This window comes from Oryzias melastigma, linkage group LG15, assembly GCF_002922805.2.
Source record: "Oryzias melastigma strain HK-1 linkage group LG15, ASM292280v2, whole genome shotgun sequence".
NCBI classification, from domain to species: Eukaryota; Metazoa; Chordata; class Actinopteri; order Beloniformes; family Adrianichthyidae; genus Oryzias; species Oryzias melastigma.
In genome coordinates this window covers 11,871,561-11,887,481 of record NC_050526.1, presented here as the reverse complement: position 1 = coordinate 11,887,481, position 15,921 = coordinate 11,871,561, and the positions used below count along the sequence as shown (strand labels likewise).

Genomic DNA, 15,921 nt, shown 5'->3' with positions numbered 1-15,921 from the left:
TGTTTTCAATTCAAAATGAAAAATAATTTAATTATTTTGTGTTATTTCTGTTAACAATACGACCACTTTGTTTATTTTCTGTTGCACCACTTTGGGGTTAAAATGATCTGAGCTCCATCCATTTTCTTAAGCTGCCAGATCTCTCTCAGGGTTGCTGGAGCCTGTCCCAGCTACTGTTGGTTGAACACCCTGGACATGTGGTCAGTCTGTTGTAGTGCCACAGAATCACAATCACACCTAAGGACACTTCAATCAATCAGTCAATCTATGAAGCATGTTTTTGAACTTTACTTTAGTAACTTTACTTTAGAGTGAGACGTTCTGAAAATAGTTGAACATTTTATTCAATTTCTCTCAATAAAATAGGGGGAAAAGGTTTTCTGTGCATGAATTTTAGACCTGTGAAAATACAATTATGTAAGGAGAATAACAATATGTTTTACATAAAATATATTTTTGTCAACTTTTACAAGAAAACCAAAAATAACATGTTTCCATTTTATGGTGCGAGAGAGTGTAAACAGATAGCTTTTAGCTATAGATGACGGGAAGGGGAGGCGGGGTTGCTCTGCACCAGCGGTCTCACCCACAACTCAGAGGTGAATTTTGTATGCATAAACAACAGGAAGAGAAACGGACAAAGTTTTACAGAAACAATTTATTCACTTCCCAATCTATTTTATTCATTTTTATCAATCTATTCTTGTTTGTATCTGTGGTTTTCACCTAAAACGGCTGTCACTCTCAGTACTAGATCATTATTTTTATATGTATCTGTATATTCTAAATCTGTCTGCATGCAGAAAAACAGCCTCCTCAAAAGTACAGAGCCCTGTGGCACACCATGACCTTCCTCTGTGTTTGTGTGGTTCTTCTAGATCCAGCAGCTGGAGGCTCAGGTGATAGATGCAGAAAAACGGGCTTTTACTGCACAGCAGCAGGTGAGTAAACCACAACAAAGCAGTTCTGTTTGAGTGTGTGGACGCTGGTCACGGTTCTCATGCGTCCGTGTGTGCAATGGACTCAGGCGCAGTGGATGGAGGAGAAGCTCAAGGCTCCCGAAGGTCCGTGTGGAGACGCTGAGGTACATTTGTTTCAGCAGTGCCAGGAGCTGCAGGCCTCCCTGCTCAAGAAGGAGGAGCGCATCGCTCAGCTGGAGCAGCAGCTGGAGGAGCAGGTACTGGATCAGAACACACCCAGAAACAGCTGGGACCTTCAGCTGCTGAGATAGCAGGTGATAGCGCCCTCTGTGGCCGATTGTTCTGACCTTAAGTTTGTTTTGGTTTGGATCAGAAGCAGATCCGACTTCAGGATGCCAAAACGGTGGAGGAGAAAGCAGCTAAAATCAAGGAATGGGTGATGATGAAGCTGTCTGAGGTAAGCACAGCAGCAGGAGGTTAGAAGAGACACGGTTGAAGCACAAATTGAAGTCAAGAACCCATCGCAGGAGGAGACCTAGTTATGTGTTTCACTGTTCCTCAGTTTGAAGCTGAGAATGCAGCGTTGAGAGAAACCAACAAGCAGCAGGAGACCCAGATCCTGGACTTACAGAGACAAGTTAAAGGTGGGACACTTTATGCTTCTGCTTAGGGATCAGCAGAAGGAATTTTATTTCCACCATGAATGTAAAACCTGGTTCTCCTGGACTATTTGCAGCCTTTGAGCAGAAACCGAGCGGTGGGCATGGAGTTCTGGAGTGTCCGGGTGAAGCTCAGCGCCTCAGCAGCCTGACCTTTGGCTGTTTCCAGGTGAAAGGGAAAAGCCCACAGGTCCTGTCTGGACCTGCTCCCTCCCAGAGGAGCCTGAGCGTCCAGGGAGAGTCTGACGACAGAGAGGAAGCCGGTAAGAATCTAACCGCTGGCCACATGTCAAATGAAGTTTGAGTGAGCTTTTTCAATCCTTTACAGCAGAACCCAGTTCTGTTTAGTTTATTTTCTGATTCTGAAGGAAGTTTTATTTTGTAAAAACTACCGGATTCTGTCGACCACATCCATCTGTGACTCCCTCTGTACGCATGTCAAGTCATCCTCGACAATACATCTGTTAGCATCCTAAAGCAGCTACTGTGATCACCAAAATAAAAGCCTCAAGCTAACAAAAAAATATTTGAAGCGTTTCCTTGGGGAGAAAGGAGCCATTAAGGAAACAAAAGAGGATTTGACTTCAAAGAAAAAGAAATCTGCAGTCACACAAAAAAACAGTAGTCTTTACTCAAAATATTCATGTATTGAAAAGTTGCAGTACGTGCAAAGCCTTCTTTGTATGAGGGAACTTCAATATTAGATGAACGCTGATGATTTAGTTGCATTCTCAAAAGATTCCCATTTATTATTAAATTTAGAAAATATCAGTTTATGACGGTTGTATCATTTTATTTTGCTTTAATTATACATCAAACCTTTAAAGTCAGACAAGGTTGAAGTTAATCTTTATTTTGAAGTTTAAACTGACTGCGAATATTTTACAGAGAATGAAGATTCAGTAACAAAGTTTTTGGTGTGTGGAAACTAGAAAAACTGACTTTTAAGGATTTTTTTTTCAGGCAGACATTTTTTAAGAAACTTAAACACAGAAAAACTTCTCTGTGTTAAAGAAAAATACACAGTGAATTGAGATTTACTTAAAACCAAAATGTGATTTTTATTTTGCTTTATTCTTAAATCAAACCATTAAAGTCAGAAAAGTCTGACATTTGCTTTTGCTTTGACGTTTTAACCAACTGCAAATATTTTACAGAGAATTGATATTCAGTCACAAAGTTTTGATTTGTGGAAACTAGAAAATTGTCCAGTAAAACTAATTTAGATGGACATGTTTGGAAACTTTAGCACAGAAAATACTCCTGTGTTAAAGAGAAATACACGATTAATCAAGATTTAATTAAAAACAAAATTCTTCTTTTTGCTCTGAAAGATAAACTGAAGTGAGTTCTCAGTGTTATAATTTCACTCAATGACTAAAAAAACTTGTTGCCTTTTTTTATTTGTATTTTTTTATTTAGAAACAACTTCTACAAATCAACAACTTTGTTTCATTGAATCTACATTATCTGTAAAATGTCATTTTCAAATCATCTTTATAAATTAAGCTTATTGCCATTTTCATTTGAAAAATACATTTTTAAGTAAATTGGAAGCTTAAAAAATTAAAGACCAACTTCAGCCTCATACAGGCTTAATATCTGACATCAAACCGGTCCGTGACCTTAAAAGTGTCGAGGGCCGCTGGGTTACAGTGAAGGTTGTTCATTCAAAGCTGCTATTTCACTGCTTGTTGGTGTTTTCTGTTTTAGAGAGCAGCAGAAGACAGACTTCCTCCCCAGACGATGAGATCCAAACCCCAAATCAAACTGGAAACCCTGAAAACCAGGCTCAAATCCCTGCTGGACCTGAGTCTGCTGGGTCCTCCTCCAATCTCCCTCCTGCTGTATCGGAGGGGGGAGCGCTGCGGGACCCCCGCGGGGAGGCATCGGGTCTGGAGTTCAGTCGACCCGGCAGTGAGACCTACCTGACGGCTTCAGACGACAGCAGCTCCGTGTTTGATGATGACATGCAGCGGGCGGAGCGCCCCCACCTCAGCCTGCTGGAGTCGTCTGACGGAGACACGTGTAAGGACGAGGGGGGGCACCAGGCCAAGCTGGAGGTCTCTGACGAGCTCAACAAGCGGTTCCAGTCTCAGACGCTCGACTCCTCCTCCTCCTCCAGTGAGCCAAACACCCCCAGCCCCATCCTCACACCTGCACTCACGCCCAAGCGGCCCACCCCACCCCAGGACCCCAGAGACAACCCCGCTCTGCCCAAACAGCCCCGCCTGAGGACCCCGCCAGGCGCGGGGTCCATCAAGAAACACCTGAGCCAGCCAGCAGTCAGCAGCGAGGCAACATACGGTCAGACACGCAACGCCCTCAGCATGCTCCGCCCCCTCCGACCGCAGGAAACCGACATCGACCAGCAGCTGCAGGAAGGTAAGGAGACAGACAGCGGCACCCCCCCCCAAAAAAAACAAAATCCAGCACAGTATCTGACATGTTACCATCCTCACACCCCCAGCTGATCCTGAGACGAGCTCACAGAGACCGGACTGCGAGGCCTCGGCGCCGGGCAACAAGCCGCCCACCCCCCCACTCCACAGACTGCCCTCCTGGGTGAGACTCCTCATCTGTCATTATTTCAAACCTGACAGGTGATAAACTGGTCAAAAAGTTTTACAAGGTGTTACTCAAACAGGAAAACCTCAAAGAATTTAACAACTTTTATTCATTTTACATCAAATTGTGAACAAAGACAAATTCAGGACAAAAACCAAAGGCTTTTACTCGTTGTTTAGAGTTTATATAAAACTTTCTCTGAGAAAAACTCTTAAACAAAAGGGTGTAGACTTCCTCCTGGTGAATTTAGTACAGACTAATATCAGTTTCTCCACAGGAAAGTCGAATCTATGCAGTGGCTAAATCAGGAATCAGACTGTCTGACACATCCTGCTCAAAGTCATCAAGCAAAGGTAAGACGCTCCGAAAACTCCAGTTCATCCTCTGCAGTGAGGATTCCCTAAAGTCTAACACAAGTGTTGTCTGCACACAGACTCCTCCCTGAAATCCTCCTGTCCCGCCTTTGAGATGTACACCTCGCTCATCTATAAAAACATGACGACACCAGTTTACACCAGGCTAAAGGGGGTAAGACAGGCTGGTGCTGGTCCGTTGTTGCTCTATAGCACACAGAAAATCAACCACATGAGGCCCTAAGCAGCAGATCTTTTCAAAAATCCTTACCTTAGGTAAAATATTATATACGAATATCTGCTTTTAGACTGCATCAAAAAGTATCCATAAACTGAAATCAAAGGTATACTAATTTATTCTTAATGCATTGATTTTGCTTAGAAAAAATTGTGATTTTTTTTTATTGCACTTGTTTGCTCCCCACTTACTATCTAGCAGAAACACATGACGGTTTCTGTCTTTTCTTTAGTTCATCAAATTTTACCCAAAACAAAATCTTGCTGAAGAGTTTCTCTCTACTTGCTATCTAGCTGTTGACGGAATATTCCATTGTTACTAATAGACGGGAGATACTTTCACAGTCCTATGTCATTTCAATGAAATGTTGGGGGCCCCAGGCAATCGCCTACCTTTGTCTAACACAGGGGCCGCATCCAGATGGTTTAATAGTCCCATTCATGACCACTCCTGTTGACAACAACCCCTCTACTTACAGAAAGCCACTCTGCTGAGCTGCAGTCCGTTTTCAGACGAGTCCTCCAGCTCTGAGGAGTCATCCAGCTCAGGAGAGGAGGACGGCTCTCTCTGCAGCTCCAACACCTCCTCCAGCTCCAGGAAGGACAGCAGCCCGGGCAGCCCCCGCTCTCTGAAGAGAGGTGCAGCTCCCCTTTAACTCATGAATTCTACCAGATCTCCTCATTTGTGGATGTTTTCATGTGTTACCACTATCAGATAGATTTGACCTTTTGTGTGCAAACTATAACCTACTTTCTCAAATACAAACACAAAACTGAACACTTAGGAGCAAATATTTTAGAACTGTAGAAATCTGACAGAGAAGGAGATTCACCTTCATATTTGGATGAGCAGTGAAAACGATGCTGACATTTATTTATTGCTTTTATCACATCGTGTTCTCCCTCCGACCCCTCCTGCAGGCGTGTCCATGTCTTCAGTGGCGTCGGAGAGCGACTACGCCATCCCTCCTGATGCTTACTCCACCGACACCGAGTGCTCTGAACCGGAGCAGAAGCTGCCAAAGACCTGCTGCTCCGCCAGCGACAACAGCAAGACTGTGAGTGTCAAACCCTGACTGAAGAAAATCCTATCCCTCACAGATGAATTTGAATTTTCACTGAAATTCTTTTGAAACTTCCTTTCATGTTTTTTTTAGATAGTGTTTTATTCCGAGCACTTCCTAACACTGACCAGCTTCATGTTATGTAGGATTCGATGGAGAAGTCAGGATACCTGTTAAAAATGGTCAAAACCTGGAAGAAAAGCTGGAAGAGACGCTGGTTCGTCCTCAAGGATGGAGAGCTTCTGTACTACAAGTCACCTGTGAGTATTTTGGTTTTTACTTGTTTTTAATGTGGAGGGTAAATGCACAATAAATCTGCAGTTTTATTGAGATGTAGTGTCATCTGGTGAAACTTTTCTTTATACATGCTGCAAATTGATCTAAAATAATGAAATATTCCAGATGTTGTATTAGGAATGGGGTGAGATTAACAACCCAACAAATGCTGTGGTGTAGTCTGGCTCTCTCCACAGGGTGCAAAATTACACTTAGACACTAGAAACACTTTTTAGTGAGTAGTTTGGAGAAATGACAAACATAGCAAATTTTGAGCCTTTTGTATTTAAAATGAACAATAAAATGAAAATATTTCAGAAGACGTGGGGTCCTTTAATGGAGGAGATGGTACTTAGAAAACAATAAGCAGAACAAAGAGTCAGGATGAATATGTTTTGGTGATATAATCGATGGACATGTTGAAAACGAAGGAGAGCTATGTTGTAGAAATGTAAAACCTTCTTACCTTAGTGTGTCTTGTCCCCTGCATACTTGTTTTATGAAGAGAGCATCCATTTGTAGCTTAAAAGACACAACTCTGAAGTGACGTTGTCTCTGATTAACTGCTTTGTTGTGCTGCTGATGTCCGGAGCTCAGTGAACGCACCATGCTGAAACTCTCTGCAGACCTGAATTCTGTCAATCTGTCAATGTTTGTCCGGGGTTTAAGAGAGGGGCTGGTGCCTGAGACTGAATTAAGACGTTTAAAGAGCATAGATCCACTAATAAATAAAAAATAGACTAAAAACAACTTTTGAGGAGTGTTTTCAATCAGCTGAAGTCTCGGTGTCTCTGAAAGGAAGAGGGGGCGCATCATTCGTCGTTCTTGATTATCTCGTTATAATGAGAAAACAAAGTTCGTTTTCTTGTTATAACAAGATTGTGGATCTCATTATAACGAGAAAACGAGAAAAAAAGAGGGGCAGGCCTTTTTTGGCTTCCGTATCCTAGAGAAGATGTTATGTAAAAAATATTTTCCTGCAGAGATATATGAGCACCTATTGAAAGAAACCTACAGATTTATGAAATGATTTGCCACATTTTTCTGTAAGGAATTCATGTTTGCTTTTCAAAGACCTGTCGTGTCCTTGTAGGCCCTGAAGGGTTTTATCTTTCTCCTACAGAGTGATGTCATCAGGAAGCCTCAAGGTCAAATTGAGGTCAATGGAACCAGCAGCATTGCTCGTGGAGAAGGGAAGCAGGTTCTGCAGGTATTTTGTTCTTAGAGACAGTTGTCCTCGACCTATCGAGGAAAGGGAGATCCCTCACGCTCTGCTGTCTGTGCAGATCGTGACTGGGAAGCATGTCTGCTACCTGAAGGCCGACTCCCCCAACCTGCTGGAGGAGTGGCTGCGGGTGCTGCAGAGCGTGCTGCGGGTGAAGGCTGCGAGTCCTCTGTTCACTCAGCCGGACATTCGTCCTGTCATGAAGGGAACGCTCATCAAGGTCTTCCAGCCGACCCTCACCATCATCAGTATTACAGTCTGAAGCAAATCCCCTGGATTTGTAGGAGAAACGTACGTTTCAGAAGTCTGTGGAGTCTCTGACGTGTTTCTCCGCTGCAGGTGAAGCACGGATACTCCAAGCAGGTTTACTGTGCTCTGATTGGCAAAACTCTGTACTACTTCCGCAGCCAGGAGGACAAGGTGAGTTTGAATGATGTGCAATCTAATGAAAACTGGAGAAAAAGTGCTTTGAACTGGTAATAACAGAATGAGCTGGAGCCTTTAAACATAATCATTCTGGCTCTGCAGTTCCCGCTCGGACAGATTAAGCTTTGGGAGGCCCGGGTGGAGGAGGTGGACAGGCCGAAGGGTTTGGATGACATCCTGAAAGAATGTGGGCGGAGCCTACAGACGGCACCCTTCACCATCTCCATCCACCCACAGGACCAAGGTCTGACCTACCTGCTGGTTGAATCCCGGAATGAAAAAGTCAGTCTGAAACTGGATTATTTTAGGAGGAATTGTGACTTTTTTCCTTCATCAGAGTTTCTGAATTCTGCCTTCTGTCCAATCCAGGATTCGTGGCTGTATCATCTGTCGGTGGCAGCCGGCACCACTGTGGGAAAAATTGGAACTGAGTTTGAACAACTGGTAGGAAAACTTTACCAGCAGGACGGGGATCCAAGTGAGTTTTGCTCTTCTGAGTTACTGTATAACAAATGGACTGCGTCAGACTCACATAACATTTGACAGCTTTTTTATATGAGATCTCTTTCATCAGTGTGAGGACATAAACCACACAGGCGGTTTATCGCTGCCTGGCTTTTATCCTCATGTAAAAGTGACAGTCAGCCTTCATCGTTTATGCCTCAGTCACAGCTGTCCTTACAGGCGTTTATGGGTTGTCTGCGGGCAAAATAATGGTAAACCTGAAAGGAGCACACAGAAAATATCAAAGTCGTGGAGCGCTCAGTGAACCTGTGGAAACATTTTTCTATCATGTAAGAATGAAGTAAGTGAAAGGCAGACATGTCTGTGCACTGCGTATGAAGTGTACAAGTACTGTTCAAGTGACAAGTGTGCACAGCCTGACTGTTAGCAGTGAGGACATTAGACAATAGAGTGTAGTTTGTGTGTGTGCATCCTACAGGCACTTCCGTATCACCTGCACACCCCATACTAATTACTAGATCATAAGTCTGCTACCTTCAACACTATTTGGTCCAGTTTCTTACATACCAAAACCCAGTGAGAGCCACTTTGTTTACAAAAATATTATTTAATTATGTTTTTATGACCATTCTACTATTCATTTTTAAAATTTAGTTTTAAACATTTGCAATGGTTGAATTATTAAATATTTTTCTACATAACAAATTTGGCTTATTTTACTGTTGGCAGCATAAATGTTCCCTTCAAAATAAAATACAATCTGTATCAAATCAGATCCTTCTTTCGCAGCAGATTTACTTAAACTTCAAATGAGAAAGAGCCAAACATGACATTTTCCATCATTGTGAATTTGGTCACTTTTATCTTCAAAAACAATATTGGTTTCAATTCCAATTTGTATGCAAAATGAATACATATAATTGCAATTGAATTATTTGAAGAACATTGTCTCTTAACAGCAACTAGGCACTGTTGTGCAGCAGAAGATAAGAAAATGTGCTTTAACTTTATTCTAAGAATAGTGGATTAAAGATTTTGCTATCTCTTTGCTTAGTTATCTGACATGTTAGATATCTAAACATAAATGTCAAAACTTAATAAACTAAAACAAATGAACCAAAATTAAAAAAACATAATTTATTCAAATTATTTGCTTAAACCAAAAAGCCAAAACAGAGGAACTCCACAGCCTCCGGTTGCTGACCCCTGGACTATAGAGTGTTGTGTAAGGGCACCATGTGACAGCATTTTCCTCACAAGTTCATGTAATATAAATTATATCTATACCTCACGATATACTCAACAGACACGCAACAATAGTACGTCCTTTAAAGTAGCCTTAATAGAGACACCTTCCTCCCATTAAGATGCAGGTGTCTTTACGTCCCTCTATGAGCCCAGACAACCCAAAACCCTCGTATGGGTGAATGTGACTAAGACTTGTACTGCGTAGCTGAAAGAGATCTGCATCAATGAAGGATGTGACTCTGATGCATCTTTTTATGAGGTCCTGCCTCACAGAATCGCTTCTCTTAGACTCCCAGATCTGGAAGCATCCCATGTTAGTGTTCAGTAAAGAGGCGCTGCTGTCCCCGCTCACCACACTGCCGTCTCAGGCCCTGCAGACCGAGGCTGTCAAACTCTTCAAGGTACACTCGCAGAAGGCATGTTATCAAGCCAACACTGTAGTGCCTTCATCTTTTGTGCTCTGCTCTCAGACGTGTCAGCTCTTCATCAACGTGGCCATCGATGCTCCAGCCATCGACTACCATGTCTCCTTGGCTCAGAGCGCCCTGCAGGTTTGTCTGGCTCATCCTGAGCTTCAGAACGAGATCTTCTGCCAACTCATCAAGCAGACGCGCAAGAGGCAGTCACATGCCCAACCGGGACCCTTGCAGGTCTGCACCATCACCACAAGGGGGCAGCACGTGTATTTGGGATTGACAGCATCAGTGACTCATCTTCACCACATGGATGAGATAACTATGTTAGAAGTGTTTCTGAGCGTATCTCTGTAGTCCTGATATAATCATCAGAGCAGCTTGTTTTCAGTGGACAGCGAGTTTGAAAGAGTTTTTGACTGTTTAAAGAAAAAAGCTTGTCCACACGAAAAACTGTCTGCACAAGTTTCTTAAACAGGAATGATTACATAAAGTGAAACCAGTGTGTGTGTGTGTCTGTGTGTGGGGGTATGAGAACCAAACACAAAAACAACTGCACCCCCGCCTGGAGCTTTATTTCTACACATCCTTCCATGTTCTGAACCTGTTTTATCTTTAACCCGGCTACTGTTAGGTGAAGGCGGGGAACACTGGACAGGTCGCCAGTTACAATCACACACTCATACACATTCACATTCACACCTAGTGACATTCTTCACTTAGATGAACGCTAAATAAGACACTAAATAAGTCTCTGTCCTCTCAGGGTTGGCAGTTTCTGGCGTTGTGCGTTGGACTCTTCCTGCCTCAGCATCCTTTTCTCTGGTTGCTCCAAGTTCACCTTCAGAAACACGGAGACTCCAGGTGAGAAACCTCAGCAGCTCACAAGCAATGAACGCACTGCTAAAGCCTTAATCACAGCTGCCCTTATGGGCAGGTGAACAATGGGTAAAACTGTACAGGGTGCCCCAGGTGGCCTGCATTAATTATCAAGATAGCAGACTATGCAGTCTAACCATAGAGCCCATTGAGCAAAAACGTTTACACACATTTATTTCTACGAGCATTTCCACCCAGATCCTGTGTACCAATCAGTACACTCTTCTTATGTGCAGCCTGACTGTCGGAAAGGAGGAAATTAGACAATTTGTGCGGACATCCTACAGACACTTATGTATCATGTGATCTGTCAGTAAGAAAACTGTATGAGAACCCTATGACAGACTAGAGAGGGGTTGCCCCAGATTCTTAAAAAAGTCTTAGAACAGGGAGGGGAACCTGGTGGCAGAAAAGATGGCGGCTGAAAATCATTCACCTCTTCTTTTTGGTCAAAAAAGACTAATATAACCAGCAACTCTAACAGAAACATTTTGTGTGTGTATGTGTTATAAGCTTTGAACCTTTACCATCTGAGGTGTTTCTGTCAAAACATACAATGCTCTTCAACATACCGTAGCTTCTTACACCATCAACATGAATTTGCTGATCCACAGAGAAAAGTGGTTTTGTGCTGGTACGCAACACTTTGAAGGGGCTTTTCACAGAAATGCAACACATTGGTCAAAAGCCGCATTTTCTCAGTGACAGAATAAGCTGATTGACATTAAAGGGATTTATGCACGACCTACTTCCGCATTCAGCATTTGAAGGCTCAGTCATTTCCGGGCGGAGCATTGGGCTATTGTTTATGTGGAAATAGCGGAATGTTTGGACTTTTGGAGCTAACAAGAGTCACTATAAATGATGTTAGGCGCATTGTATGTTTTTCTAGTAAAATACCCTAAAATAAAAATGCAAAAAGGAATTAAATTGTATTTGTCATCCTACATAGCAAACTTCAAAGGTAACTTGCTAATGCTAATGTTTTTAGTGCATGTTAACGTGCGACCAGCTCTAAAACAGATGGACATTCATGTTGGCGACACATTATAGGTGTAGGCAAGATGCAGATCGCTGCATTGTATCATGCATTTTATGTAAATCTGAAGCTAAACGACGCAGTATTTAATGAAGTCCTGTTAACTGTCACGCAGCTAGAGCGCAGGGCGCAGCTACAGCTGCGGTCGTGATCGGGAACCATTTGGAGCATAAAGACGAACCAGAACCGTAATCCTAACCTTAAACTTTCCTCCGGGTCCGTGCAGTCAAGAAAAAAAGTTCAGAACTGACTGCAGTATTTAGAAAATTACATGTTAACACCTTTGTCACTTTTCATTTGGGCTAATGCTAGCTACCATGAAAGGCACGTCTGATTATCGCTGTCTTTATCTTTATGACCCGTTAGTTGTGTTTCAGTTACTCCACAGCCGAGTGTTTCTAAACTTGTGTAAATGTAATTTTCAGTGTCAGGTAGAATCAGTCTGAGACGTGATTCCTTTCCTACGTCTCAACACAGGCGAGGTTACCGTTAGCGCGCGCCGCTATCGCTCCATGAAGAAGGCAGGGACATCTCATCATCAGCTGAGAGTACGATCAGTAATCCAAAAGTCACTTTGAAGTTCGTTTACGCATAAAAGGTTCTGTTTAAATGTTCTAACAGAGCTACGTTTCATTCCAAGAAGTCACATGATCATACAGTACATGATAGCGTTTTGTGAGCGTGGGTGTTTGGAGTTTCAGAAAGGCAAACTTTGCCTTTTTGGATGTCATTGTGTTTACACACAATCATAAACTATCATACAACTAAACTAAATGAAAAATTGGTGATAAAGAGTTTTCATGACGTCGCTCAAGGGAACTGAAAGACACACCTGGGCTCCTTTAAGGAGCACCTATGCTCTCTGCAACCCTTCACAGGCCCGGACCACCCAAAAACCGGCAGCTCCCATACAAGTCAACCCTCCCGTATTGGAGCAAGAGACTAAGGGTTTAGGAAGCCACGCAGCAAATAAATGTCAAATGCTTCCATACATTTGTGTCAGTTCCTTTTTTGTATGTTTACAATCTCACTCTTTCTATTAGCGCTCTTCCCTTTTAGTGCTGAAAGGTCAGCACTTCATTCTCTGTCATCAGTCAAAGTTGAGGAACACACTAACACAAATTCTCAGAAATGCTTTTCTAGGAAACTTTCTTTGAGCATCTCAACCAAATAACTGAAAGGTTGTTTTAAAGAAAATCTCAACATTTTACCGAAAGTGTTTGTTTAGTTTCTAACTAAATTAACAGATAATTTATTACAACTGATGAGTCACAACAGCTCCTCGGGTAATGTTGTATGGGATAAATTGGCGTAATTTTTTTTGCTTTTAAATTACTTCTTACAAATGGAAATGTGATTTATTTTTAAGTCCCATTCCACTCATCTGATCTATTGTAAAAGTGTTCCTGGTGATCTTTTAATTCTGACTATGCTGATTTGAGCCAAAATCAATAAACTTGTGTCGTTTTCTAGTTTCTGTAGAGCAGCAAGAGTTCATTAGACATTCACCTCTGGATTGTGGGTGGGGCCGCTGGTTTGGAGTAACCCCTCTGTTCCCTTTCCCATTGCAGAGAGAGCTCAGAACAGGGAGCTTGTGGCCCACCCAGTCTGATTTTACGTCACAAATAAGCTTTTTTTTCTTTTGATCTTGATTTACAACAGTTTGAATAAATAAATATACATAAATGCAATTTTAAGCTTAATTTTCTTAGTATGTGTCCTCTCATCAGGAAAAATGCCACCAGAAGATGTTAAAAACGCCCTTTTCACTTTAATTATTCTATTTATTGTTACCTTCTAAGTTACTGTCTAAGTATTTGGTAAAATGAACAATCCTTTGATCAGAGTTTAATCTTTCTTGGAAATTTTCCTGTTAAAGCTCTAAGATAGACAGAGAATTGTACCTTTGCCTACTTGATGATCTGGTCTCTGTCCTCCTCAGGACAGAGGTGGGGAAGTATGCAATCTACTGCCAGCGCTCTATGGAGCGCACCCAGCAGAGGGGAGGGAGGCAGGCCCGGCCGTCCCGTATGGAGATCCTGTCCATCCTCCTGAGGAACCCCTACCACCACTCGCTGCCCTTCAGCGTCCCCGTTCACTTCCTCAACAACACGTACAAGGTCCCAGCAACACTCTCCAGAGGTTTAACAGTTGTGTTGAACTGCTGCCTTTGAATTTCTTCAAACTATTCATGCAAACAGTTTTATTTATCATGCTGCAGAAGGTTTTTGTTGCACCGCAAACACATCAGGCCACATAAAAGCAAATAAAACCAAAATTTAAAAGCTATAGTTTGCTTACTTTCATGAAGATTTGAAGCATGTCATTCCCAAATCAAAGAAAACAAGTATTCAATCATAGTTCGTAGTTTTATCTGGAAAAATAAAGTTTTGTCATTTGTTACTTGAAAACCTTTGGAAACATTGTTTTCTGTTCCAAATTAAGGATTTCTTTTTATTCCATCTGTTTCTCCAAACAGGTTTTGAAAGCATTTGTTTTGTCCCTGATCTCCTGTTTCACCTCAGGATTTAACTCCATCAGACTGGTGATTCACCCACGTGTCAATAATCTAGTCATTTACAGGAATAGCACTACTTATTACACTAACTGTTAATAAGTCCAAGCTTCCCAAATTGAGCTTTTCAGGTATGACCTAAATACAAAGGAGAGGATTTTGTGCACAAAAGAAACAACAAAAGATTTGTAAGAGCAGTTGAGCTGTAATAAGACAGGATGTTTTTCTATTCTTGTTTTGCTGGGACGTTTTAGCACAAATAGGTCATCCTTGAAATTCTACAATGAGCTGAATCTCATTCTTCAGTAACACCAGCTTTTGCTCTTTGACACGTCTCAGCGTCATAATAACGGAGGTTTTCTGTGGCATCCTGTTCTATTAACATATCTTTAAAGGGTAACACAACAGGACAGTTGAAGGCTGACTGTCTTCTCAGCCCAGATTTGAAAAAGAAAAATGAAAAAAGGGGGGGGGGTGAGTGGGAGAGGGGTGATTTGGATTTGTGATTGACAGTTAGGGTTAGCTTGAAGTAACATAGTCCCTCTGTGTCTTCAATATGGAGAGCAAAAAAAAGTGATGGCAGTTTCAGAACACATTAAGCTAACAATGCCGAGTGAAACGTTGATTGCAAATCCATCAGAAGGATGGAGTTCACTGGATTCGATGCCAATCACACTCAACCACTATCGCCTGGCTTCCAAGTCCACTGCAAAGTTTTGCTAACCAGAAGAGGGGCTTTTATCTGCAGAGCATGATGACGTGAAACTTCTGACATGGGACTAACACCAGTTGACCAATCACAAAATTCAACTGTAATACCTCGTTTAAACCTGTAGGGGCAGCACATAGGTGAATTTAGACTATAATATCAGGAATTAAACAACTTTATTTTAAATTGTCAAAAATTTGGCAATGACCTACAGACAGAAGAAAAGGTTGATTTAGTGTTTGATTATCCTTTAAAGTCCCACTCTGACCATCTTTTGATATTTTGTAGACGTGTCCCAATGGTCTTTTGTTATTATTATGATTATACCCAAATCAAAACCCTGTGTCGTTTTCTAGGACATAGTTTCTGCAGAGTGGCAGCAGTTTACTATAAATTCCCCTCTGAGTTGTGGGTTCCCTCAAGCTTACAGCCGCTCATAACCCAAATTTAAAATTACAGATGCAGCAAAAATGGTGAGCAACATTGGAGCTTTCCAGTTCAACAGTTGTGATTCAGATTTCAGCTCAAATGAGGATCTATTTTTCTACAATTGGATGCATCAAGATGGATCAGAGCAAGGAGCTTGTGGCCTGCTAATGTAGCTTCTGTGTCACACTTATTTTCTTCTGCTACTAATTCACAACAATTTGAATAAAAAAATATTCATAAATGGAATTTATGCTTACTATTCCTAATACATGCCCATCACTAGAAAAATGCTATAAGAACACATTAAAAACACCACAAAAAAAAATAATCAGCTGTTGCCGCTGAGGTTTTCATGATGAAATATTTTGCTGTCCTTGCATGACATGATTTTAATGCCTTCAGTGGAAAATGTCTGATTCTCCTCTTGTGATCCCTGTTTGGACAACAGTAACCAGACTGTTCTGTTCCAGTCATGAATGCGTTTGATGACCAGGCT

The 15,921-nt window shown here is 41.9% G+C and overlaps 1 protein-coding gene across 2 annotated transcripts in view; it reads left to right on the top strand.

The window, feature by feature from the left end:
• The window catches only part of plekhh2 (pleckstrin homology domain containing, family H (with MyTH4 domain) member 2), a 34,017-nt gene that overhangs the window by 11,577 nt on the left and 6,519 nt on the right, over nucleotides 1–15,921 (top strand). For both annotated transcript variants that reach the window (XM_024296869.2, XM_024296870.2), the window contains 21 exons: nucleotides 879–941; nucleotides 1,028–1,177; nucleotides 1,294–1,377; nucleotides 1,483–1,564; nucleotides 1,657–1,842; nucleotides 3,293–3,964; nucleotides 4,050–4,144; nucleotides 4,425–4,500; nucleotides 4,581–4,675; nucleotides 5,217–5,376; nucleotides 5,659–5,795; nucleotides 5,948–6,061; nucleotides 7,201–7,287; nucleotides 7,364–7,522; nucleotides 7,642–7,722; nucleotides 7,831–8,010; nucleotides 8,098–8,206; nucleotides 9,730–9,842; nucleotides 9,912–10,091; nucleotides 10,621–10,718; nucleotides 13,715–13,892. In XM_024296869.2, the coding sequence (XP_024152637.1) occupies nucleotides 879–941; nucleotides 1,028–1,177; nucleotides 1,294–1,377; nucleotides 1,483–1,564; nucleotides 1,657–1,842; nucleotides 3,293–3,964; nucleotides 4,050–4,144; nucleotides 4,425–4,500; nucleotides 4,581–4,675; nucleotides 5,217–5,376; nucleotides 5,659–5,795; nucleotides 5,948–6,061; nucleotides 7,201–7,287; nucleotides 7,364–7,522; nucleotides 7,642–7,722; nucleotides 7,831–8,010; nucleotides 8,098–8,206; nucleotides 9,730–9,842; nucleotides 9,912–10,091; nucleotides 10,621–10,718; nucleotides 13,715–13,892 (3,099 nt within the window). The remainder of the gene's footprint in view (nucleotides 1–878; nucleotides 942–1,027; nucleotides 1,178–1,293; nucleotides 1,378–1,482; nucleotides 1,565–1,656; nucleotides 1,843–3,292; nucleotides 3,965–4,049; nucleotides 4,145–4,424; nucleotides 4,501–4,580; nucleotides 4,676–5,216; nucleotides 5,377–5,658; nucleotides 5,796–5,947; nucleotides 6,062–7,200; nucleotides 7,288–7,363; nucleotides 7,523–7,641; nucleotides 7,723–7,830; nucleotides 8,011–8,097; nucleotides 8,207–9,729; nucleotides 9,843–9,911; nucleotides 10,092–10,620; nucleotides 10,719–13,714; nucleotides 13,893–15,921) is intronic.